General features: G+C 30.2%; 1 protein-coding gene across 1 annotated transcript; it reads right to left on the bottom strand.

Annotated features, from left to right (window-relative positions):
- Positions 1-2,345: 2,345 nt before the first annotated feature.
- Positions 2,346-9,367, bottom strand: LOC144560513 (homeobox-leucine zipper protein ROC8-like). The gene is made up of 11 exons (XM_078309730.1): positions 9,295-9,367; positions 8,096-8,240; positions 7,879-7,996; positions 6,114-6,302; positions 4,763-5,212; positions 4,562-4,660; positions 4,007-4,216; positions 3,723-3,903; positions 3,379-3,635; positions 3,179-3,268; positions 2,346-3,080 (listed from the first exon to the last, which is right to left on the bottom strand). Exons 2-11 carry the CDS (start codon positions 8,194-8,196, stop codon positions 2,706-2,708), a joined length of 2,070 nt encoding a protein of 689 aa, XP_078165856.1. The 5' UTR covers positions 8,197-8,240; positions 9,295-9,367; the 3' UTR covers positions 2,346-2,705.
- Between the last annotated feature and the right edge of the window lie 18,370 nt (positions 9,368-27,737).

Genomic DNA, 27,737 nt, shown 5'->3' with positions numbered 1-27,737 from the left:
ATGACAATAAAAGGAGTATCTATATAAATATATTATGTTTCATTCACTTCGACAAATTGAGAGTTCTTATTGGCACACTCTAAATTTTGAGAGTATTTTTAGAATATGTGTTGTTATGAATTTTAAAACTAATGGTCAAATAAATTGTCTAAAAAAATTGCATAAATAATTGGCACATCCAACACCTCTGTTCACCAAAGTCAACTAAAAATAGAAAGAAGAACACAATCAGTTTTATAATTTTTTTACTATATATATAACATGAGGAGGGTTCAAATGCACTCAAATTTTTGTGCATCCAAATGCACTCTATCTTTCAAATCATTTTTCTCCGTTTTCAAAGTCCGAATAGTCAATCCGAACCGTTAGATGCGATCTACATATTAAGATGTGCTTGGAGACCAAATTTTACATTTTTTGAAATTTGTTTACTATTTATTAAGCCACTTTGAAAATTGCTGATTTTACATTTTCTGGACCATTGGATCAGCGATTTTCAAAGTTGCTTAATAAATAGTAAACAAATTCCAAAAAATATAAAATTTGGTCTCCAAGCACATCTTAATATGTACATAGCATCTAACGGTTCGGATTGACTATTTGGACTTTGAAAATGAAGAAAAAAAATAGGGTGCATTTGGGTACACAAAAATTTGGGTGCATCAAACATGAATTTTCGTTGACACTAATTTGAATTAATTATATCCAACAGCAAACTCAACTAATTCACAAAATGATGGCATCAAACATGAATTTTCGTTCTCCTTCAGTTATTATCTTGCTTCTCGCATCGTTTATTTCTCTTCTCCATTTCAACAAGTAGTAAAATTGCATCTGCTCACGATACACAAGTAAAGAGAGATTTCTGCATAACAACCTTACAAGCTGATCCAAAGAGTGCATCAGCCAATTTAACCGAACTCCGTGACATCACCATATATAAGACTCGCTCTGAAAAAATTAACAGCAGTTGTGTCACAATTGAAAGATGAAGGTTGAAACACGACGGATGGTAAAATCAAGATGGATTATAGCTGCTGTGAACAAGCGTATAGTAGTGCATTGATGGTTCTAAATGCAGTTCCTGATGAAATTATCAACAAACAATATATAAATGACATCAGAAATGATGTCACTACGGTTTGCAGTGCAGTGGATGACTGCAATACTTATTGCGACGACATAGACCAATCAATTCTGGACAAACTGGCCAAGGATCATCAAGCTTTAAAAGCGCTCACTACAATGGTTGTTGATTTATTTGATGCAACTTCTGTTTGAGGTAAGTTGGCGAGGCAGCACGGGGATCTACATTCCATTCACCGTACTAAGTCACTCTATGATTTTAAAATTTTAATTATGTATACTGAAATTTAATTGAATTTCATTTTTTTTTAATTTTTTTTATAATCTAGTGGTTATAAATTATCACAAGTCTACTTCTAACTTAGTAGTTAGAGCTTATTTTGTGATTGCAAAGAGCTTGAATTTAATTCCCACAACAACATATTGTTCATTTTAATTTTAGCTCCCCCTATCATAAATTTCTAGTTCCTTCCCAGTACAATTAATAAATGTTGAATTTATCGATTGAGTATCTACTATATTTTGTATTACAAAAAAAAAAATCATATTATGTATATACAAATTAAGATTGACAAAAATATATATAGTGAATGTACTTTAGTTAGAGCTTGTTACTCTCGATCTGTATTTGTTGGTCTATTGATCGAGTTTATTATATTAAATTTAATTTACGCTGAGAAATAATTCTGAGTGCAAAAAATATAGACAGTTAAAAATGTGGCATGTCTGTAAGTGTTAATTCCATTATCAAGTTTCAACTATATAGACTTGTTTCCGAATTTTTTTAATTAACATTAAAAAAATATATATACAGAGTTGTCATTTAAAAAAAATATATATATTTTTACGTTCCGGATATTATCTGTACACCTCATAGATGTGTTATATATGTATTATCTACCCAACAATTTTTGTAGAATTTGATCATAGTTGGTATATAGTTTGAGAGTGCGCGCATATAATATATGCATGTCATTGCTTGGGTGCATAAATAATAACAGTGTTCCGGATAAGAATGAAATTTTTTGAAAGGAGGAATTTATACATATCCCTCTAAAATTTCAAAATTATGTACTTTTTTTTAGGTCTGTCTAACTCTGTATATTCTTTTTTTTTTAGGTGGTAACTAAAAAAAATTGGAATTGTTTAGAACTTTAGATCCATCTATCAGACTCAATGCCACTGAACTACCAGTAGGATAGGAAGACATACAATAACAAAAATAAATAACAGTATAAGACATTAAAATATAGTAAAAGAAAATAATACTTGCTTCAATTAAATAAAAGATTCAAACATTCAACATTAATGGACAAGAAGTCAATACCCGAACCATTCATCCTTGCTCCTTGGAGAGAGAGAGAGAGAGAGAGAGAGAGAGAGAGAGAGAGAGAGGATTATGGCAGCAAGGAAAGAAAATGGATGGTGCGTTCTTGACTCCCCATTTTCCATATAAAAAGAAAAACTAAAGGGAATGAAGCTTGGGTGTAATAAAACACTGCATGCAATTCATGCATCAGAACTCCAGCACCAAAATCAAAAGCCAAATTTAGAGAGACCTCATCTCTCCTTGCATGCTTCCAACTTATTGGTGTTATTTAATTACCAACTTGGTCCATTCAAGTCAAGGCTGCCTTTATCCGTTGCACTGTGGTGTTTATGAGAGAGTTCACTGTCGATACCGACTCGACATTCAGCTTTGCTGATGGTAAACTGCTCACCAATATCTGAAACGCCACCGTTACTAGAGACCCATATGTATTTCCTGTTAAGTTTGAGCTTGTTGAGGCCCCATAGGTTGATCCAGGGACCCGCACATCTGGCAAAATTGTGAATCCCGATGAGGGTTGAAGCGGGATGTTCAATGGATCCTCACCGCTCATCACGATGTTGATGTAATTGAATTCAATTGGTGAATAAACTACTAATGAACCCGATGCATCGGTGCATGTCTCTTGTAGAATTAACATGCTGTTCTGACTTGTATTCAAACCCTATTTGTTTGCAGAACATGAATTAAACATAACAAGTATAATAATTTCATATATATGCAAGACTATTTGTTTTGCATTTGAATTTTATCAACACTTACACGAAGGAGAGAAATGCAGTTTCCTGCATTAGATCCACATGCCATGCTAGTGACCTCATGCACCGGGTTGCCGCTAGAAAGAACATCCCACTATGAAAAATTCAAAACAATAAGTCAACAATGTTATCACAAATTAATTACTATTAAATAGGATTTAAGTAAAAAAAGTGACACTGGATACGGGTATTGAAGTAGGAAACCTGAGAACGCTCGTCTTTTAAGAAATTGAAGACCCTTTCGCATGAAACGGGAAGCCATATAGAGGTGGCGGCACAAAGAACTACACCGCTGGGTTGACCGGGCCCACAGCTCCGGTGAACTGTAACCAGTACACTGTCATCATTTACACCCGATATGGCTGTCCACCTGTGCATTTGCGAGGCACTCAAACTGGCACAAAAATTGTTCACCATTTTTTGTGACAGCTTCATCATGCTCCTCTTACCTTCTGGAGTCACTGCAAATTAATCATAATTAAAGCTAAAATTAATAAATAATCATGTCTAATTCAAAATTCAAAATCTTTTAAATAAGAAATAATTACCTCCCCTAATGTCTCTTGGTGAATTTGCAACAGCCGCAAGGCAAGAGAACCATTCACAAGTTCTCTGTAATGTTACAAGCCACCGGTGCGCACCAAATGCCACACCACTTATGACAAGGTCACGGTATAGTTGATGAACCAGATTTCTGTCTTCAATCTCCATGTGCTCCACCCAAATAATCTAAATCACAAAATGAAAATTAATCAACATAAATAATATAATGAGAATTAATAAACAAACGAGCATGTAGAGTTTGATAAGATTGCAAGTTTTGTGGCTTCACCTTGGAATAGCCATTGGGAATATCTTGAATGAGACAGCCTGAGGGAAGCCGTCTTGTGCTGGAAGGGGTTGCGAACTGGTTATCTCTCGATAAATCAACTGACACATCAGCTATTGCCCACAAACCCTGCTCTATCTGCTGGCAATAGCGCAAGAAATATAACTCCCTTGTTGGCGCTACTGGGGAAAGCACATGCAACTCTTCATACATCTACATTAAAAAATGTCAAACACAAAATAATTTTTCTTTCAACATTTATTGCAAGATAATATGAGATGTAGGGGTGCAAGGGCCAGATATTATCCGACCGTATCCGAAAATTAGACACGGATATCAGTGCAGATACGAATATGATTTTAAATATTATCCATATCCGAATACTAGATATATATGATATAGTTTAACATGTATTAATAAAAACATTATATATAATTCATTATTATAAAAAGCAGTATCCGTATCCGTTTAATATCCGATCCGTATCCGTATCCGTCTAATATCCAATCCGTTTGCACCCCTGATGAGATGATAGTAATTAAGTAATTCAATTAATACCAAATGCAAAGACCCGCTCCTCCCAGTCAACCCGTCAGCGAGTATATCTACCGTTCTTGCCTTGGAGACGATAGTAGGGAAGAACTCAATCCACTTGCTCTGCAAATACAACAGATACAAGAATAAGAAAGACAGCTACACATATTTTACATTTTATAACCTATATATACAAAATATTGAAAAAATAATAGAAAGATTTACTGAATCCAAGAACACATCAACCAAAGAAGTGGCATTCATACAGACCAACCCAGAATCTCTCGAGGCCTCAATTCGAACATCGGGGCCCCGAAATTGACTGCCATGTTTTGGGAACAGATTGTCATACACATCTAGACTAAGGACTTCACTTCCTTCTCCCAAGTTAACCCACAAAGGCTCTTCGCTCTGAGCAATTTTGACAAGCTCATCCATTGCCGCGGCGGCCATTTCAGCCATGATCGGCTTCTCCATCTCTGAAATGGCTGTAGGGAAAGAAAATGCCATATTTGATGAACCTCCGGTGAGAAGATCAAGGTCGAGGGATGGACCCACTGATAGGTTCCGGAGGCCTCCTACTGTGAGTTCCAATGAAGAAAAAGACAATGTCGGTGGAAGTTGCGTCATTGGCCTCCCCATGTAGTTTGATGTCAAGCTAGAGACTCTATCCAACTGCATTTTTGAATTATGAAGTTTAAAACTCATACAAAGAATCTCCTAAAAAAAAACTCATACATAGAAGGAGAAAAGATATAAACTAATTACTTTGCCGAGTAAAGCCAGGATGTGCTCTACTCACCAAGCTCTTGGTGAGCATAAATCTAAATCATTGAAACCAATCTCCTTTACGAGTGATGCATTTATATGCAAAATTTTAATAGTTTTGAATTTATTAAGTATAAAGTCAAGAGGTAAAAAAAAAATGAAGGTTTACAAGTTACTTTACTGCATTCATTTTTCTTCATAGTTTTTACCGCTAGACTTTTTACGAAATGAACTCAAAAATTTATAAATTTTGCATGTGCACGCATCATACATTAAGTAAATCGGTTTCAAAAGTTTGCATTCGTCGTTTGAAACAATCCGATGGATTTTGGAGTTATGCTCACCAACACCTCTTGGTGAGCATAGCATATACTAGCTTTACTCTACTTTCCCAAGAACTCCAAAACTTATCTAATTGACTTCAAACATCAAATCTAAACCGTTGAAACTAATCTACTTCACAAGTAATGTGCTTACATGTCAAATTTATTAATTTTTAAATTAATTTAGTACAAAGTCAAATGGTTAAAAAAATGATGAAAAATGAACGAACTAAAATTAACTTGTAAACCTTCTTTTCTTTTATCTCTTGAGTTTATACTAAACTAATTCAAATATTTATAAATTTGACATAAAAACGCATCATTCGTAAAGTAGATCGGTTTCAACAATTTGGATCATTGTTTGAAGTCATTCGGATAGGTTTTGGAGATAGGCACACAGCTCACCAAAGGGCTTGGTGATCTTAAGAGCACCCTAGTTCTACTCACTTCCCCAATTAAGAATTAAAATAAGAAAAATGCATAACCTCTTCTTTCAGTCGGGTATTCTCCATTCGCAGCTTCTGCTCATCAAAGTAGGAGTCATCGGGGATGGGAGGAGAACCGCAATGGGGACATGATACTTTCTTCAATGCCTCGCCCATGGCAATGTTTTCGCACCGGATTTTGTCATTCTCTGCTCGAAGGAAGCAGTTGTCGGCTCTTTCATGTTGTGTCTATGAAAAATTCAGGTACAGAGTAAAAGAAGAACAAAAGAAAATAAAACATAAGTCAAAATAAAAAGGGATCAGTATAGAGAATGGAAATTTTCTTTTGATTTTGCCATCAAATTTCCATTTCTTATATTTTACAAGGATATTATGGGTATAACCGATTGATTTATGTAAAATAAAATTTGTTTGTTATCTGTTTTTAGGTGGCAAGAAATTGGAAGTTATTTATCTGATTGTCATTAATTGTGTTTCCCAATAGATATATATAAATGCTAATCACACAAAATATTTGATTTACCGATACAATTCAAAATGGGGCAGTCATTTAGGATGGTTAATCATGATTAACAGTACCCCCAATAGTAACAAGCCCTTTGAGAAGTTCTTTTTTGTAACGTTTTAGTCTCTCTTTTTCTCTATTAATATATCTGTTCATGCTTTGAGTAAGTATGCTCAGACAAGGATTATTTACTCGGTTCATGTCAGTAGTAAACATAGCTGGTACACTGTTACTGTATAATTCATATAATTCATAAGGTGATGAATCAGGCCTAATTTGCAGAACATAAATATCTAAATTACAAAACCATTACCCCAAAATTCTACCAAATTAAACACATAAAGAGTAAATACAATGAAAAGAACAAGATTAATAGTACGTGTCTAATACCATTTTGTACTAATAAGATAAAACACAGACTGAACAAATCAACATTGTTTTTATATAAACTAGTTCTGTTTATAATTTAAGATAAAAGCCATAAATATCGGAAAAAATTTCAATTCATTTTGTTCATTGTTCCTTGTTTTAAGAGACATATTAGAATCACACAAAATGTCTCTGATTTTAGTGTTTTATCGGTTTTTTCATGGAACAGGTACAGTCTTATACCAGTACTGACTAGTAAATAGCAACCCCTACATCATGATTTTTATGATTCTGTGTCGAGCAAAAAGAGAGAAACCAGAACAAAATGGAGCAACAATCCCTACTGTGAAAATTATCATTTTTCAATTAGGCCTTGTTGTTCTGAAATATTTATGCAGGTGGTATCTAATAACAAAATAGATATGAAATAAAGAGTGAGGCTATGGTATATGCATATTACACAATAATAGCCCGCACTATGGACTCATATCTTCATTTTTAAAGTCCAAATAGTCGATCTGAACCGTTCAACATGTTCTTCATATGAAAATGTACTCGCGGAGTAAATTTTACATTCTTTAAGAATTTTTTACTATTTTTTTAGATAGGTAGAAAATCACTTGATTTTGAAAATTCTGGACCATCCAAAAAAATAGTAAAAAGTTTCTAAAAAAATGTAAAATTTGGTCTTAAAGTTTATTTTCATATGAAGATCGTGTTTAACGGTTCGGATCGACTGTTTGAACTTTGAAAATAGAAATATGAGTCCATAGCACGGGTTAATCAGTAATATGCATATTACCATAACCTTATTCCAAAAATAAAGCAACCAACTATAATTTTTGCTAATAAAATCGTTTTCATAATACCTAGCATTAATTAACAATGTAAGAAACAAGGGTAGAATCGAAAGGGCAAAGCCGATGTTACCTTCATCTGTGTTCTTCTGTTTTGGAACCAGAACTTGATCTGGCGAGGATCCAAACCCACTTCTCTGCTGAGATGCAACCTCTGTTTCTCGTCTGGATGGGGACATTCCTTAAACATCCTATAAATATGAGAAAATATTAACAGTGAATAACAAAAGGAACAAAAATACATACAAATTATTAGAAATTGTATTGAAATGAAAAGACTAGAAATATACGATTCGAGTAGCTGAATTTGACGGGGAGTATGCCGGTGATAACGTTTTTTCCTCTTATTTCCATTCGACCAATTATCCGGTTCTTCGCCGAAATCCATCATTTATTTTTCTGGTAGATTCTAACTAAGAAGAAGCCTCTCTATTACTGGAGAAGAGAGATGGAATCAAATCTTCAGACCCAAGAAATAATACTGTCTACTATATCAGCAAATGAAATATACAATAGGATTTATATTTCCTATAGTAATTCATTCCAAATATCTAACTTAACAACTTATTTTAACAAGACCAACTTCAACTTTTTTCATACAAAATTTACAAGTATGTATACCAGTGCATAATTAATACTGGATAAATTGGGCTATACCCTACCATTTCTAATTTCATTCAATATATATACTTCTTTGAATAATAAGATGGGTTGTGATATGTTAAAGCCTCCAGAGTTCACATGGGTTGTCTTTAATACAAATCGAAATAAAGAGGCTGTTTAGATGTCCATAGTTGTACTTTTACAGTAGGTAGGTAGGAATCATAAATTTGAACTACAGTATTAATAAAAGCCCATCTCTGTTTGGATGCATGGGATAGTAAAGAATTTGGGAAATAATCTAGGCAAACTATAAATAATATATTGCAAGAATAAGACAGGAAAATATTTTGAAGAAGAAATTGCCAAAAAATTGTGTACAAGTTATTTCCTATGAAAACTTTTTGCATATTGTTATTTAAGAAACAAAAACTTTATAAATGAAGAACAAAATTTGGCTAGAATGGGCATTAGGTTGATTGAATGGAAAAGAAGCTCTCATTTTAGAAGTATTATATAAATATGGAAAACAATTAGCCATTATCATTCTTAACAAATTTTGTCAGTTAAGCTAAACTAGAAATAATTATGCCCAAGTAAGAAAGAGAGAACAAAAACTATCAAATAAATTTATAAAAGAAGTTCCTAAATGATAGGTGTAGGGAAGAATAAAAGAACTAGGAGGCAAAAAAAGTACATTAAATTCCATTGTTGGAATGAAATAATCAAAATCCCCAACAAGAAAAATGAAGCGTCATTGTTACTTTCCAATGTCAAACAAAAAAAAAAAAATATTCAACTGAAATGTCTTAATTGATACTCCAAAAGCATAACCAACAATCTCTTTAAAACATGAGAAAACAAATTGTTAATGAATTTAATTACTTACCCAAAAGGAAATGATTGAGAGAGATGTAGGAATGAGAGGCAGAGAGAAAGAGAGAAGTGTGGTCTGATTGCCAGAAAAAAGAGAATAGAAGAGAGGTTTTTAAAGGATGCATAACTGAAGGAGACTTAAATGAATTGCTTTAATAATATTTACCGTTTATTTCTTGATTTTGGCTTTTTTGGAGTGACACAGCTGGAGCCATTTAAGGCGGGACACGAAGCAAAACTTCTCGGGTTCGGATCTTGGATCTTAATTTATTAACCCGTTAGACAACTGAGGGACACTAGTTTGACTATCTGACTTATGGAAGCATTGCGTGATTATTATTATTATTATTATTATTATTATATAGTTTTTATGTTTAACCAGGTGTTTTACAACGAAGAGAAACAATATTTTTCACTTGGTAAAAAATAATTGTAATTTTTTTATATTTGAAGATATATATTTTATGAAATATTATTTGAACATATACTTCAATAGTTTCGAACGTGGCTATTTATTTTCTTTATTTTTTATTGTATTTTTTTAATACACGCGTTAAAATTTCATATATTATTTTATGACTTGTTTAAAATAAAATTAATTTTACAATGTAGTATTATTTTGAGTAAAATTCACAATATGCAAAAACAAAAATTTCTTGCATTAGGAACCTGAATGGAGTCAATTAAGAGATCATGATCTGTATGGATCCAAACCCAAAATCTATATTCTCTAGGAATAATAATGGCATTTAAAAGCACACCTCAAATTTTGATTCTTGGTTATTGAGATCCAACCCCAAAACAAACCAAATCACAACGTGGTGTTAATTATTACTGGATTAATTAGGTTGTGAGCTTGTGTTTTAAGAAATCAATACGAATATTTAAAATGAATACAAATTTGGACTGGACTTAGGATTAATTTTGAAAATATATATGGATATATAATTATTTTAGATAAGGTGCCACAGGAATTTACTGTTTATAGTCCAGGTAGTATGGAAAAATACAGTTTGGAGTTATTGAATTGTTTGGAATAAAATAATGTAAATTTGTGTTTCTTCTACTTTAGCATTTGACTTCATCTTTTCAAACGCTAGTAGTCTAGTATAGGAGTTTATATTCAAAGATCCTGTTATTTATCCTTTAAAACAGGTAATTTGTCGGCAAACGAGTTGATTTTTGTTTTTAAAAAAAAAATGCATAACAAATGGCTTAAATATACAACCAAAACAATCAGTTTTGGATCTAATTACAAAGAAAATGATTTTCATATGAGAAATGGTAAGTTCAAAATTTGAATGAATTATCTTTTGTGAATGTTAAATAATAGCTTGGATTGCGAAGTAGGTATGATGAATATCGGACGATTTTAGACTTAATGAGCTTCAGGATCGTCTGATTCACTTTAAGATCTGTGCACTCCGCTTTAATATTTGTATATGCTTGTATCAAATTTTTGTGTGTACGGATCTTAAAACATATCAAACAATTATGGAGCCTATCGAAGTCAAAAGTAGATTTGATGGACTATTCTCAATTGCCGAAAATTTTATTTTACCATTCAATAAAAAAAAAACAAAGAAATCACGAGATTTAAGAAATTTCATTTTTAATACGGCCACAACTTTAAATTGCGAACAAAAATGGAGTGTTCGCAACTTAAAGTTGCGGACAACAAAAAAAAATTATAGCAACTTTGACCTTTCAATTTGAAATAGACTTCTGGTCAGCTACCCACTTTTGGGGGCCACATAAAATATATAGGCAATTAGAAGTAGGGTGTTTCTAAGTTCATCAAACTTCTTTGTAAACTTAAATCTAAAATCTATCGAATTGACTTTAAATGATCAATCCAAATTGTTGAAATCCTTCTACTATGTGAGTGATGCATTTACATGTGAAATTTTTAAAGTTTTGAATTAATTTAATATAAAGTCCGGTGGTCAAAATTAAAAGGTTTAAATTAATTTTAATGCATTCATTTTTTAAACACCTTTTGACCACTTGACTATATACAAAATTATTTTAAAATTTTAAAATTTTCACATGTAGACACATCACTCATAAAGTAGAATGATTTTAACGGTTTGGATTCGTCATTTAAAACTAATCTGATAGATTTTAGAGTTAAGTTCACAAAAAAACTTGATGAACTTAAGAACACCCTAGTTCTTCTATATATATATATATATAAAAAAGTTGGATTTTAAGTTATTGAGAACCGAAACTTTATTTTTTTTCATTCAAAAAGTAAAAAAGATAAACTAAAAAAAATATAAATTTGTGACAATTTTATTTTTGGCACGGCTGCAATTTTAAGTTGCAAACATAAATGAAATGTCTGCAACTTGAAGTTGCAGTGTTTTTTCATATATATAGAGTAGAACTAGGGTGTTCTTAAGTTCATCAAGTCATTTTGTAAACTCAACTCTAAAATCTATCAGATTGATTTCAAATGAAAAAAAAACCTAGTTCAAATCAGTATATATGAAAAAACACCGCAATACTTCAAAGAAACAATTATACTTAAAAATACGCGTACTTAGTACTTGTAATTTGGAAATGGTATAGTATACCGTGGAATATAAGATGACTGCGAATTTATGATTGCAGTTCTAATTTGAAAAAAAATTATATATATACGGAGAAAAAAAAAGTTAAATAATAATTATACTTGTACACAAATTTAAATGAATGACAAATGGACTAACTTCATTTATTAAAATCCAACTTAAAAAATTTAGCTAATTAAAAACTGCATTTCTAGTACTTTTCTTGATTGGATCTTATTGCAAAATTTAAAACAATAACGATTAAAATAGTACTTATAATAAAATAAATAACTACGAATTTGTTAGAGTTAATTATCTAATGATACATTACCTTTAAATGTCTTAAGTAGTTATAAACAGTAATTGAAAAAAAAAAATAATGTTTCCTCATAATGAATGAACATTTATGAACTGATTGTTAGTGGTAATCAATTTGATTGCTGAATGCATTGTTATAATTTCTTTTAATGAATTAGTCTAACAGTTTTATAGGATAATAATTAAATATTTAAAGAACTCATCTGACAAAAGATAAAGAGTTGTCTTTAGCAAATACCTTATTAATTTTAGTTAACAAAGAATGAACACTTGACACACTCTTTTTTCCAATAAAAATGCAAACTTCTTTAAACATAAATAAGTATTAAATAGATTTTGAAACACCGTCAACTAAAAGTTGATCTCCTGAAAATAGACATGTATTTCCATTATTTTAAAAAATTAGGCCAAAATAGACCAATGAAAGCTAAGATTACAAATAACAAGTATATCATTTGATAAATTATATATGTATAGATGTATGTTTAACATTACATATAAAACATCTTTGCAAATATCAAGAATCTTTCTTCTATATTTATACAGTCCATATCCATACCCAATCCGTATTCAAAAACTTAGATGTGGATATTCGATATCTGAATATCCGTTGGAATAAGGATATTGATATGGCTTTACGTTTCAATTATCCATATCCGAATAGTAGATATATACCATATATTTTAATATAAATTTTGAAAAATTCATGTTATTCACCATTATAATTAGATAAATATTATGAACTTTAATATTTTGTAATATTATTTATATTATTTTAATAAATATTCGATTTGATCCAGACCCCTATCCGTACCCATTTGATTTCCGCTCCGTATTTGTATCTGGAAAATGAAAAAAGAAAAGAAAAAAAAGAGAGAGATATGGATATGATTTTATCACGATCCGCTTCGTATCCGCTCCGTTTTCACCCCTACAAGTAAACCATGTTCTTATTTTCTTAGAATCTTTTTATTTTTATTTTATCATAAGAAGCTGTTTAAAATTCACAAATTTAGTAATTTACATTGAACTTTTAAAAATAATCTATTACTATTCATCTCTTTTATTATGTAAAACGCGCACCAGTTGTGTCAGTTGTTTGTATCTTCAAAAAAAGAAATAGACACTTTCTAAAGAACCAAAAATAACGAATTTTTTTCAATAACAATAAGAAACCGCATATTTGATTTGGTACCTTAGCGTGCCTCATCTTTAATGTGTTTATGTTTATTAGGTCGCTGGGGCAGGAACCACACTAGAAAATTTTCAAAATGAGCAATTCCTTCCATGTGAAGGAAAAAATATCGTCATATTTTTAGTTCTTTAAAAAAATTTTCTAAAATTAAAAAAATGCTATTGTGTAGAGCATATTTGGTCCCACAACCCATGCACACTCTACACAATCGCCAGCGATTTTGTACTTATTTCATTTGAATTTTTCCCAAATATCCCACACCTTCCCGGTCATAATTCTGCTCATAATTGTTATTAATTAATGGCAGCACGGAAGGAATCAGAATTAAATGCATTTTTTTGTAATTAAGTTGGGAATTGTAGCAATATTTAATTAGATAGCGTGGGCTGCCGAAATTTTTATTAATACCCAAAACTTTTATAAAATTACGCAATCTATCCACGTTTTCGTGAGATTTCAAAATCTGCCACTTTCGGTGACTAAATAACCGGACAAAATCCCTCTTTCCGGTTATTTAGTCACCGGATCTAGAAATTGAGACCAGTGACTAAATAACCGATTTCAAGAAATTCATCTGGTTACTAAATAACCTTTTTTTTTACAAAACAAAAAATTTTAAATTTTTTTTGTATTGAAATATTATAAATGTTGAACATATTTTTTCAAAAATAGATGGAATATGATATAATTTGATTTATTAGAAAGACTGCGACAAATAATCTGGATCAATATTTTTCAGACCGGATTTTTCACGGTTGTAAGAAAAAATTAATATATTTTTTTATGTGTTATTGGAAAAAAAAAATGAATATGCTTTGAATGTGAGTTATTGATTGCGGTTCAAAAGTCACTTCTAGGTAATACAGAAAATATTGTGATCCTTCTAGTACATTTTATTTTTTATTTATTTTTTTTCCCAATAATGCATAAAGAAATATATTAATTTTTCTTACAGCAGCGAAAAATCCGGCTTGAAAAATGTTGATCTGAGTTATTTGTCACAGTCTTTCTAATAAATTAAATTATATTGTATTTCATCTATTTTTAAAGAAATATATTCAACATTTCTAATATTCTAATACAAAAAATAAAAAAAATTTAAAAATTTTCTATTTTGTAAAAAAACAAAAAAAAAACGGTTATTTAGGAACCGGATGAATTTCTTGAAACCGGTTATTTAGTCACCGGTCTCAATTTCTGGGTTCGGTGACTAAATAACAGGAAAGATGAGCTTTGTCATGTTATTTATTTACCAAAAGGGGCACATTTCGAATTCCTCTGAAAAGTTGGGTAGATTTTGTAATTTTATAATTTTTTTGGGTATTAATAAAAATTTCGGGTGGGCTGAAAGGACGACCACATTGTTAATTCTTGTGTATTTTGCTTTTTTTTTTTTCTTTGACGCAATTCTAATTTCCATGATATATTTTATTTTTAAGATTTACGCCTATACATGGATTAAAAGTAATTGTTTAATTGCATTTCTTGTGTTAAAATTTGGGCCATTGAATTTACTTATACATGAATCAAAGAAAATTATAATTTTGTTTTCAATTTTGCTTTTTATTCGGTATGTTTGCGTCAAACTCTAATTAGTATTTTAATGGCATGATATAATAAATTTGACGAATTTTATGGGACTTTTGAAATATGCATCATTGAATTCTTCTCATCAGGTAAAGATTGCTGATCAAAAAGCTCAATGCTAAATCAAATTTATTCAAATAAATTCATATTAAATTTCATTTCTATCAAGAAACTTACAAAAAAATCAAAACCTATCAAGTAGTGCAATTAATTAAGCGCGTGATGAATTTTGTTTGGTCCCATTTTTTTTTTTAATACAGAATTTTATTGTTGATGTATTTTTGTTAAGCATTGACTTCAATTTTTGTTTGGTCCCAATTTTGTTTACAAAAAAATTTGATAGAATTTTCTTCCTAAATTCCCCTATTAAATAACTTGTGGTGACGTCACCTTTTAGTACCAATCCTTTATATGGTTAGTTATTGGTTCATCTTTCACCAACCGTTGACAATGCTAGCATAATTTAAAATTTAAATAAAACATAGTTCATGTAAATAATAACCAATTACTGACGATTCGTGTAATAAAAAAAAAGAGGGTTCAAATGTCTCTCACATCCTATAATTATTATTGTTTCATGGTTCAAATAATTGATTCGAACCATTCAATATAAATTTTATATTATAATATGCTAAGAATCTAAATTTTATTATTTATTTTTTAGAATTTTTTTACTTTTTATTTAGATAGACACAAAATCAGTGTTTCTGAACTATCTAAAAACAGTGATTTTGTATTTATCTAAATTAATAGTAATTTGTTTGCCAAAAAATATAAAATTTGGCCTCCAAACATTTTAACATGAATATCATGTTGAGCAGTTCTGATTGACTATTGAATTTTGAAAATAGAGATTAAAAAAAAAATATGAGACATGATGAACATGAAAGACATGGGTATTTGAACCCTCAATAAAAAAAATACACTTTAAATTTACCAATAAAACACTCAATATATAAATTAAAAGTAATTAACACGTGTAGGCAGTACTTCTCTAGGTAGATCATACTTTGAGAAAGTTAATATTAAAACTATAATTACTTTCATTGTTTTCCTTAGTTATTTTTATTATTAATATTATAAAGACGTAGATTGGATAATTGAGGCCAAGTCCTTTATCATTAATTTTTCTATTTCGCCCCTCTGCAAATCTATTTATTACTGTCTTCAAAAAACACAAATCAATGAGTACTACGAAAGGATAATTAATGCAAATCTATTACATCCTTATCTTATTATTAAGGCAAGCATCAACGAAAGTATTTTTTTTTTCTCAAAATAAGGAATAAAATATCAATTATCATTAGCTTCAATTCACAATATAAATAAAGCCTTTCAATTTACATGTATACTGAATTAACTTTATTCTGAATAATGGTTCGGTTGTCTGATCATTTTCATTCGGTTAGGTTTAAAAATTCTGATAGCTTGATTTATAATTTAAATGCACGAATCAAATAAATCGAAAGGTCAGTAAATACTATGTTAGTATTGTAAGATTACATACTTAATTAACATTTAGTATTGTATTAATTACTAGTTACAAGTTAAAGTTTTCTTCATAGTAAATTTTTTTTTTTTTTGAAAAATAGTGGCATTTACCACCGATTTCATTGAAATCAAGAACCATAGCATATTTGACCTAGTATCTAAAATTGGTACCAAAACCAAATATGTCAAGTATTTACAGCTGTTCAAAACATAAGCAGAAACAATAGAAAAAACCAAAACATCTTACCATGTCCAGAACACAAGAAGGACAACAATTCTAGGAAAATACAAAAATATCATAACATACATAAAACTAAGTACTACAAATCTAATAAGTCTTCATCCCCTTTCTTGACGCCAAACATTGGATATGGGGGATTGCCATCCCCAGTACCATGCACCAGGAGGTCCAAAGTTTGGGTTGTGTCTAAGCTTCTTTCCTCTTCCAGCAGAAGGAGATCTGAAAGATTCTTAACATTAAAAGGCAATATAAAATTTAATTTAGAGAATGAATCATCATCTCTAGATTTACACCAAAATTGAGTCAATCTTTATAGTAAATATAATTAAACTACAATTTATAATTTGGTTGATTGGATTATTTGATCAATTTAACTTATTTTTATGCAACATGAATAAAATTTGCATTGGTTCGATTCGGTTTGAACAATTAATGAAAATTCGGATTACGTGCTATATATATAGTATAGAAAATTTTAATCACAACAAAATTGCAACTATAGCAGTGACATAAATTTTATAATACAATGGTTCTCAAAATTAATATTTATGTAAAATTTTAGTCTTTAAGTGCTAGCTATTAAATTTGGCTCTCATCTAGAATTGTGAATATATAGAGGGTTAAAAAAAAAATCTTAGTGGAGGCATAAAAGGGTAAGTAGGTAAAAATAACAAATCTCGGTGGAGGCAATGCACCTGGACCATTAATAAATTTTTTTTTTTAAAAAAAGGCATATGCCCGTTTCATTAATATGAAACTGGTAACTTACAAAACGAGTTCAACGAGCCAATCTCTGTTACCCGGAGGGATAGCCCTACCAATCCCAACAAATGGGATATAACAAAAGCAACAAAATAGGCACGCAGGCACAACAAAGTAACCCTAATAGAAACTGGCATCAAGCTCCATATAACACAACAAAATTTGAGCTTGCAGATAAGTTTTTTAAGAACATAAAAGGGAAAGTAGCAATCAAGCTTTATTTTCAGTGTTAGTCACCCATTCCAGCATCAACATATCATCTGGATCTACAACCTGAAGAGGAATTGCATCAATATCCTGAGAAATCCAATCCTGCACAGTAGCTTTGATATCTTCCTTAGCATTATCTGTCCAATAAGATACGAAAGATAAAGTTTTTAGCTGTGTATACTCTAGTATTATTAAAGTATAAATCATTCATATGCTTCCACAGACTCCAAACCACTGCACAAACCACAGTTAAGAATGCAACTTTTGATTTTTTTTTTTGGAAGAGTAAATGCAAAGACAATGATATCTTCTATAGATTCCCTTGCCAGACAAAAGACCTTCTAATTTTATCTATTTGTCTAATAACAGTTTTAGGCATCTAGTACAAAGACAAAACATACAAAGGAACTGCTGATAAAACAGCATCGACTGGTGTTAATCTACCACCCAGAGATAAAAGTTGACATTTCCAATTTTGTAACTTATGACTAATTTTGTCAATAATAAATCCCCAATCTTTGATTCACAATTTTTTCTTATGCAAAGGAACACCCAGATATTTAAAAGGGAAATTAGAGAGTTGACATCTAAAAATGCTAGCCAAATCAGAAGCAACAGCAGGAGAAATGTTAATGGGGAACAGTTCAGTTTTGTCCAAGTTCATTCTAATTCCTGACAAACCCTCAAACATGATCAGATAGTGAACGATCGAATACAGATCAGATAGTGATAAAATCATATGTATGTTTTAATTTTTTAGATATGGATACGGATCAGATATTAGACGGATACTGAAAAAGATTTGATATTAAACAAATACAGATCAATTAATCCATTTTTCAATATTATTATATATTAAAAAAGTAAATATTATTAAAAAATATCATAAATCATAATATTTATCTAATTATAATGGTGAATAACATAATGTTTTTATAATATATATTAAATTATATGGTATATATCTACTATTCGAATAAAGATAATTAAAATTTAAAATTATATTCGAATATGTATCCACATGAATATTTGAATATCAGTGTCTAATTTTGTTGAATATGGATTCGGATGCAAACGGATAATATCCGATCCGTTTGCACCCGTAACACCAGCTCTTTGGAATGCATCATAATTAATTAGAACCAAGCGAAATATAATAAATTTATTTACTGGAACCTTACATTTAATAGATATGATGATGAAATTAATATAAAGTAATGCTATTTTAATTCCCACAACAACTATACTATGCTACAATAAACAACTATACTATGCTACAATAAAAGATGCGCGTCAAAATTCAATAACTTTCTGAATTTGCAAACATGGTTCTTCAGTTCTTTAATTTCCTTGGATGCTTCATAATTAGTTAGATAGATACAAGCAAAATTTACTCCTGCGCCATGTTTCAAAATTCAAACTCGTTCAATTAAAGATGAACTTATTGTTTCTGGAAAAACGCTAACTTCAAGGAGCATCTAATGGCATTGAAAAATTAATTATTGCAATTTCAACAGCTTGGTTATAAATTTGTCAGAAGGTATTATCATGCAGTTGAACAAAAAAAATATATCTACTGTAGGAAAAGGCTGAGATCTATTGTTGGATATTTACATGAATCCATTCAAATTTTGACACCTGGATTGTAATTGAATTGTTGTGTTTTATTGTTGCTATTTTGTAATTTTGCATTATGATTTCCCATGCAGTAAAAATGTAATGTTGTTCAGGGTTTAAATTTCTAGAACAAGAATTATGGCAATACTAACTACACTGACACAATATATGAGGACAAATTTAGTATATATTTAATTTTTTAATTTAAAATGGTTTGGTGGGAGGCTAACCGTCTATCAAATAAGTTCACATTTAAATTAAGAAATAAAGAATATATCTTTAATTTTAATTTTTAAACTTGAATAATTTTGTAAGATATCAAATGGTTGTATATAAAAATTAGATATCCATATTTTAATGCGTAATATAATTTTGTTCTGGAGGATTCACTATTTTTCAAGCCACAAATTATCATAACTTTTAGAGCATTAATATTTCGAAATATAAAATCAAAGGTCAAATGTGAACCGTTAATTTTTTAAGAGAGATGAATCCAAATTAAATCTTATTTTTTTTATTTATATTTTATTTCTAACTAAATCAACATAAAAGACTCATTTCACAATTAGCGGAATATAAATAGCATATATAGCACTCTATTTAAAATGAAAATAATTGCACAAGGTGAACGTGAATATCATTAGAGGGTTTGTAATATCTTTAAAATAGGCTAATTTGCTATTCTACTTTCTAAACTTTTATCATTTTAATTTATAATATGACTGTGATATGAGAACAGAAATCAAAGTTTATAATTTTTTGGAAATACACATATTCCGCGCCACATTAATAAAATAAAGAGTATGGCTACTATGTAGGGGTGAAAACGGAGCGGAGCGGATAGTGGTAAATTAAATTCATATTTTTTTTTCTGGATACAAATAGGGAGCATATATCAGAGGATACGAATACATATTAGATCGAATATTTATTAAAATAATATAAAAATTTGTTAAAAAATATTAAAATTTATAATAGTTGTCTAATTATAATGGTGAATAACATAATTTTATCATAATATATATTAAAATATATATTATATATCTATTATTCGGATACAGATAATTGAAACATAAAACCATGTAAAATTATATCAGTATTGATATCCACACGAATATTTAGATATCGGACATCCATATCTAATTTTTTGAATAAGGATCGGATATTATCCATACCGTTTTCACCCCTACTACTATGATATCAGTGTTATTTCAACCGTAGTGACAGGAACTCCAAAATCCATCAAATAGGTTTCAAAAAAACAAATCTAAACCTTCAAATAAATCTACCTTGTGAGTGATGCATTTTTCATGCAAAATTTATGGATTTCAAATTCATTTTCTATGAAGTTAAGCGGTAAAAAAAGATTGTTTTTAAGTTAATAATAATGCATTCATTTTTTTTATCATAGACTTCAAACTAAATGAATTCAAAATTTTTATAAAATTTGTAGGTAAATGAATTACTCATAAAGTAGGTCAGTTTGAATGATTTGAATTTGTTATTTAAAGCTTTTATAGTAAATTTTGAAGTCAGTGTGACTACGGGTGAAAAAACAATGATATCATAATATATAATAATATACACTAGCCACTCTTAAAATAAAATTATATTCATTCTCTTACCCTCTAAAATTTAATCTTGTGGCTTCGCCCCTCTAAAATACTATAGAAGGTTAGATGTTATAAAATAATTTCATTGATAATGTGTGAAGAGAGAAAGAATAAGAAATTGATTGGTTTCTTTATTCTGGCTAAAAAGGAGAAAACATGCAAAAACAGAATCAAACTTTAATTTTAGTAAGCGCCGTCTTTCTTGGTTTCGCATGATTTTCAATCCACATTACATATTATGACATTAGAAATTGAACAAAAATTAAATGATAAGTTCAAATCCCAGTTTTTAAAAGTACTCTACCAAACAGAATTAAATGGATGTAGAATGCTATCTTTTGTTTCTTTTTTTTCGTTGGTTTCTTCCGTTTTGTTTTTCCTGTTTGGTTTTTCGCTTTGTTTTTTATATTTCGGTTATCTGTAAGCTTCCATAATTAATTAAGAAAAGATTAGTGGGCCAACTGGTGTGCTATATATGGTTAACTTACAATTTATAATATGATATTTAAAAAGGGGGCATAATGTAACAAAATGAAATAAGAATTTCATATAAATTATACTGATAAGTTTGATAAAATTTTGAAATTTTCTGATTTGTTTGTGTCTTAGAATATGTTCCATTGACTGACAAGCTCAGGTGGAACTTTTTCCATTAGCCAAATCATTTTCCAAATATAATATAATTGGCCTAGTTTTATAACAATTGTTTTCGATTTGGATTTTAAATAAGTTGATTGAAATATGAGCCATTTTTTTATTTTAAGTGTTAAAAAAATCATATTTAAAGTGTTTTGACTAGTTTTTTCTTACATTTTAATATATAATTAAACTGGATGACAGCAATTAATTGTTAGCAGCCTACTTAAATTCAAAGTGTTATTTTTTTATACTTAATTATCAAAATTAGGAATGCCTTGCTTAAATATAAAAAACCAGGAAATAGGATTCTAGCTAACTTAATTGAATCCTGGGCTTTGAGGATGAATTATGTATTTCATCATTTAAATTTCAAACTTGTAATTATTAATATAAGTAATATATTAGGAAAAATAATAATATAGAATCCCAACGTGGTTATATATATATATATATATTTATGAAAAACATTTAATTATCTGACAACAATTGTTGTTATGCATTAATAATAATAATAATGTGGGACATTGATGCGTATATGGACCTGTTGTTGCAAAGGAAAAATAATTTGATGGCAGCAATAAATATATTGTACTTACACGGAATTGTTCCATATATATCTATATTTTTTGAAATAATAATTTTAATCAACTTCACATTGTTCAACTGTGGTCTGCTAGCACAAATTTTGATATATATATATATATATATATATGTCAGTGCAGTTTTGAAATGTCAAATGATTAGCAGTACGAAATATATATGTACAAATTTAAATTTTTATAGAATTGGAACTTAATAAACAGACTAAGTGTTAGCCTGTACATTTTTCTTATTAATTATAACCCTATAAAATTTTTGAATTTGTATATGGTCCCCACTTGTCAGGACCTATTTTTGAATGTGATTGATGGTTATTGAGTATGAATTCCATATAAATTTAAATTTGTATAAGATTTATGCTCTCACTATATATACATCAAATTTGCACTGTTTCTCCATACAAAAATGTCATGTAAAATTTCATTTGATTCTATATTGCTACCTGTTAATTTGGTAGTAAATAAAATAAAAACTCTAAACTGAGGAAGAAACTTTAGATGACATGATTTTGACACTTCCTACTTCTTAGTCCTCAATATATTGAGTTTATGTAATGTATACTTTTAATTTTTTTTTTTTTTTTCAAAATGGCAGCATTTAATTTGTTATCGCCTTTGAACCTTAGAACCAGCGTTTTCCTTGTTTTGTTGGATTTGAGTTAAATCCAAAATAATCGACGAAATAAAATAAAGAAATTTTTCTAGTGCTTTTCTTATCGCTTTTGAGGGGCATTAAGATGTTGGACTTGGATTTAGTTTAAAAGAATAGGTATTATAATTGAGTGGTAATTCAATAATAATAGATTTGTTTGATTATCTTAATAATTAAAAAAAAAATTAAAATTTAAAATTCGACAAATAAAACATAATAATTTAATGATAAAGACTTGACTACAAACAGAGAGCATTCATTTATTGATAATACCATATAAATACCAGTCCAAATCCTTAATTCCCCTTCAATTAATCTCTAAAAGAAACATGAAAGAATAATTTAAATACTATCATTAAATTATTGTTGCCACCAACTGTCAATTAATCAACTATCATGCAGATATTTAAACTACAGATTTTCTTAACTTGTGACGATTTTCCTCTAATTGTTACATTTTTAAAATTAGATGGGCAGAAATGGACTTAAAAAATTATTAAATTTAGCTCCTATTAATTTCATTTGGTCTTGTTCCGACAAAAAGATCTGTGAAATTCAATACTTTGTGGGGACAGAGGGCACAAATGAGAGTATGAGACAGAGCAACTATTCCATACTGTTCTTACTTAAAATTCTTAAATTATATTATGTAATAATTGGAGGTTTCCTGCCATCGAACAGTTGATTGTGTTTCATGTAAGATAAATTAAAGAGTGAGTCTATGGTACTATGCATATTACGATTTGGCACCGTGCTATGGCTCTATATTTGAGTTTTTAAATCCTAACGGTTTATCCGAACCGTTCATCTTGTTCTCCATATTAATATGTGTTTGGAGACCAAATTTTACATTTTTTTAAAAAAATTTACTATTTTTTTAGATATTTAGAAAATCACTTGATCTGAAAATTCTGGACCATCCAAAAACAGTGATTTTCAATAAATTTAAAAAGATAGTAAAAAAATTTCAAAAAATGTAAAATTTGGTATCCAAATAAATATTAATATGGAGAACAAGATGAACGGTTCGGATCGACCGTTAGGATTTGAAAACTCGAATATAGAGCCGTAGCACGGTGCCAAATCGTAATATGCATAGTACCATAGACTCACTCTAAATTAAATATCATTTCAGAGATCAGTTATTTTTTATCTGATGCAACGAATTTATCATTGATAAATGTCGAACCAGTTTTAATAAAAATAAATAAACAGCTTTAAAATCGGTGTGATTTTGTCGACGGTCCTGGTTTAATTTAAAAAAATTTGAGTTGGTTCCAAAAATCTATATTTAGGCCCATGTAAGGTTTCTAATAAATAGATTGAAAATGCAAAATGCTTCTTGGGCCCAGCAAAAAAATTCCCTGAACTTGGCCCATTTAGAGTTACTCAGCGCAGGCCTTTCCATCCTACATCTAACCAAATTCTTATCCTCTGAGTTAACTGAAATATTGAGTTTAGATCTAGACTGTGGATTGAAATCCTCACAAATATGAAAGGGCCCCGCACGCTACAGTCGAGGGCTGGGTTTTCTTGGATTCTGATCGCACGGTTTAGAAATAAACGCAAACGGTACGATAATGCCGAGGATGCCTATCCATCTCCCCTGACCACTCCCGTCTCACAGATAAGGATCCGCATCATCTGAGGCAATTGAAATTTTGAATTTAGATCTGGACGGTCGATCCTAATCCCGGCCAAGCCAGCTCGAGGTGGAATGTATGGTAACCTTTAATATTCGTGCCAAAGAAGATCTGACGGTTCAAATCAAAACTTAAAGTTTGAGTTACCTTAGATGATATGAATTCCACAGACATACCATGTAAAACATTTCTTATTCCCCATTTCCCCTTCCACCGACCAGGAAGCATATTGCATGAGAAGAAACAACGATTATTGATTTCATTCCCCCACAACAAAATATTAATGAAAATTATTTCACAATTCTACAATTTAAAGAAATTCTAATTAATCTATTATAACATATTATATTGTTCCTCCTCCATTACGTCCTCTCCATTCTTTCGCAGATTTTCTTTTTATCATCTCTTACTCCATTACTAGAGTCTGGAGACATGGTGCTGTGGGTCCCTGACCAGTTGCCATGTAAGTTAATTCAGTGAGAAAGAAATCTGACAACGTGGGGCCTCTTCCTTAATCCTTAGTGCTCTTTCTCCCTTCTTATCTCCAGGCTGGGCCTCGCTTCAATATACAGTGCCGAAACTTTTTATCTACCTCTACAAGCTTCCTAATTACATAATGTCAGATTTGTCTGGTCTCAATTATGTAGGTCTTTCTATTATAATTTACCGTCAGATCTAGAAAACTGTTGATGATTCATGCATCGTGCATGCTTAGCTGTTCCTCGGTTTTATTAAAAATTAATTGCATTCACAAGTGAGAGAGAAAAGAAAAAGCCGTCACAGCACCAGTAAAAAGAATTTGATGAGGTAGAATTACATAGCGTAATTTTTGCTTAATGGTATTGATAAGGCCATGTACAAAAGTCTCATAAAGACTCTTTTTGAGATTTTCTTCTTCAAAAGAATCAAATTTCACGATATAAAATCTTCAAATCAAAATGAGCAAAATATAATAAAAAATAGAACAAAATGATTCCATAAACCGAATAGAAACGAGCATAGTATTTCTTTTTTCATTTTTTTCCTCCTTTTTTTTTCAGAAAAAAGAATATTTTATTTATTCATTTTATGCCTTTTTTTGCAAAAAAATATGGATGGTGAAGAAGTATTTTTTTTTATTATACCATAACTTTTGTATATCCATACACAGATATTTCTGAAAAATTGGTTGAAATATCAAAATCCTTTTCATCCCTTTCTCTCAAACAAAAAGAGATTTTATTCTTCAAAAGAATCAAATTCCACGATATAAAATCTTCAAACCAAAATGAGCAAAACATAATAAAAAATAGAACAAAATGATTCCATAAACCGAATAGACGTCTTAATCCGCTTCCGGATAGGACGTATCAGGTATATTGCAATTAGAAGATATTATGGATGGTATATTTTTTTTGAAATCTTCGCAGAGACTATGAAGTTGTAAGCGGGATTTGAATTTTTTATTTTTTGATAGCCATAATTATAAAACAATTTTTTCCTAACTAACAGTGCTACCGCACCATCTCCAATGGATGGTATATTTAATTGACGCTAATAGCACCAGAAGTCAGTATTGCGTCAAAAATTTACTTGATTTGAAAATTTTGAACAATTCAACAACAGTGATACATATAGGGGTGAAAACGGAGCGGATAATGCTGATATCATATCCGCATCCGTCGGGTAATGAGCGGATACGAATACGGATACAGATAGTAAACGGATATCAAAATTCAAAACCAAATTCGCCTTAAACGGATACGGAACGGATTGTCCACGGATACGGATTCGAATACGGATATAAAACGAATAATGGTCGGATAATTAAGATATATGAACTTCTAAGATACAAATATTAATTAAAACATTAAATATAAATATTAATGAACTTATAAGAGATGAGAGATAATCTATTCATATAATATATATATCAAATAAATGAATAGTAACAAAAGATGTTGTGGTCTAGTGGTTTGAAGCTTAATTCAAAGATTTTGAGATGAGAGGACAAGGGTTCAAATCCCACCTATGGCAAATTTTAATTCATCTTTTATATGGGTCCAGCCAAACTATCCGAATCTGAATATCCACTCCGTTTAGGACTCTGTATCTAAATCCAAATCTTATATGGATTTCCGATAATTATCCGAATCCGTATTCGGAAATTATCCGAATTCGGATTCGGATAATTCTCGGATACGGAGCGGATATCTGTCGGATAATCCGGCTCCGTTTTCACCCCTAGATACATATCTAAACAATAATAAAAAAAAATCTAAAAAGATATAAAATTTAATCTCCAAGTAATTTTAATATGAAATTGATATTGAAAGGTTCAGATTGAATATTTAAATTTTAAAAATAAATATATAAGTTTGTAGTTGATAATAACAAACCAACTCTCTAAAAAAAATTCTGAAAAAAATTTAAACCGCGGAGGACAATTTACTATGATTCCCATCTCCGATTGTTTCACAGCCCATGTTCGCTTCTACCAAAAAACTGAAAACGCAAAATGCATCTGCGGTGCATCAATTGTCACTCAGTGCAGCAGGCCTTGCCTCCAAGGCAGTCCGATTCAATCTGCATCATTATTCATCATGCTTTTTATACAATTGTGATGCTGATCGAATGGTTTTGGTACACGGAATTCGATCTAATATTTGATTGGAACTGTTCAATTCACATCAATATTCATACATGAGTGAGTCTATGGTACTATGCATATCACGGGTTGTTACCGTGCTATGGCTCTATATTCGAGTTTTCAAATCCTAACGGTCAATCCGAATCGTTTATCTTGTTCTCCATATTAATATGTGTTTGGAGATCAAATTTTACATTTTTTGGAATTTTTTTACTATTTTTTTAGATATTTAGAAAATCACTTGATCTGAAAATTCTGGACCATCCAAAAACAGTGATTTTTAATAAATCTAAAAAAATAGTAAACAAATTTCAAAAAATGTAAAATTTGGTCTCCAAACACATATTAATATGGAGGACAAGATGAACGGTTCAGATCGACCATTAGGATTTGAAAACTCAAATATAGAGCCATAGCACGGTGCCAAATCGTAATATGCATAGTACCATAGACTCACTCTTCATACATACTTTAATATGGAGTGCGTATCCTCTGAGATATCTCAACTTTTGCGTGACCGACGTGTCCGGTGCCTATTCGGGGGTGATGTAGGGGTCAGTATTATCTCTGCTTTGAGATTCGTGCAGAACATAGTTAAACGGTTGGGATTTTTTATAAAGTCTCGCAAAGTTTGAGATATCTCAGAGGATATGAATTCCTTAATATGCGTGGATCTTAAAATGTTCGTTACGAATCCTATTGCCG

Source organism: Carex rostrata, chromosome 10 (assembly GCF_964058835.1).
Source record: "Carex rostrata chromosome 10, lpCarRost1.2, whole genome shotgun sequence".
Classification (NCBI taxonomy): Eukaryota; Viridiplantae; Streptophyta; class Magnoliopsida; order Poales; family Cyperaceae; genus Carex; species Carex rostrata.
The sequence above is the reverse complement of the archived record's forward strand: the minus strand, read 5'-3'. Positions and strand labels throughout refer to the sequence as shown.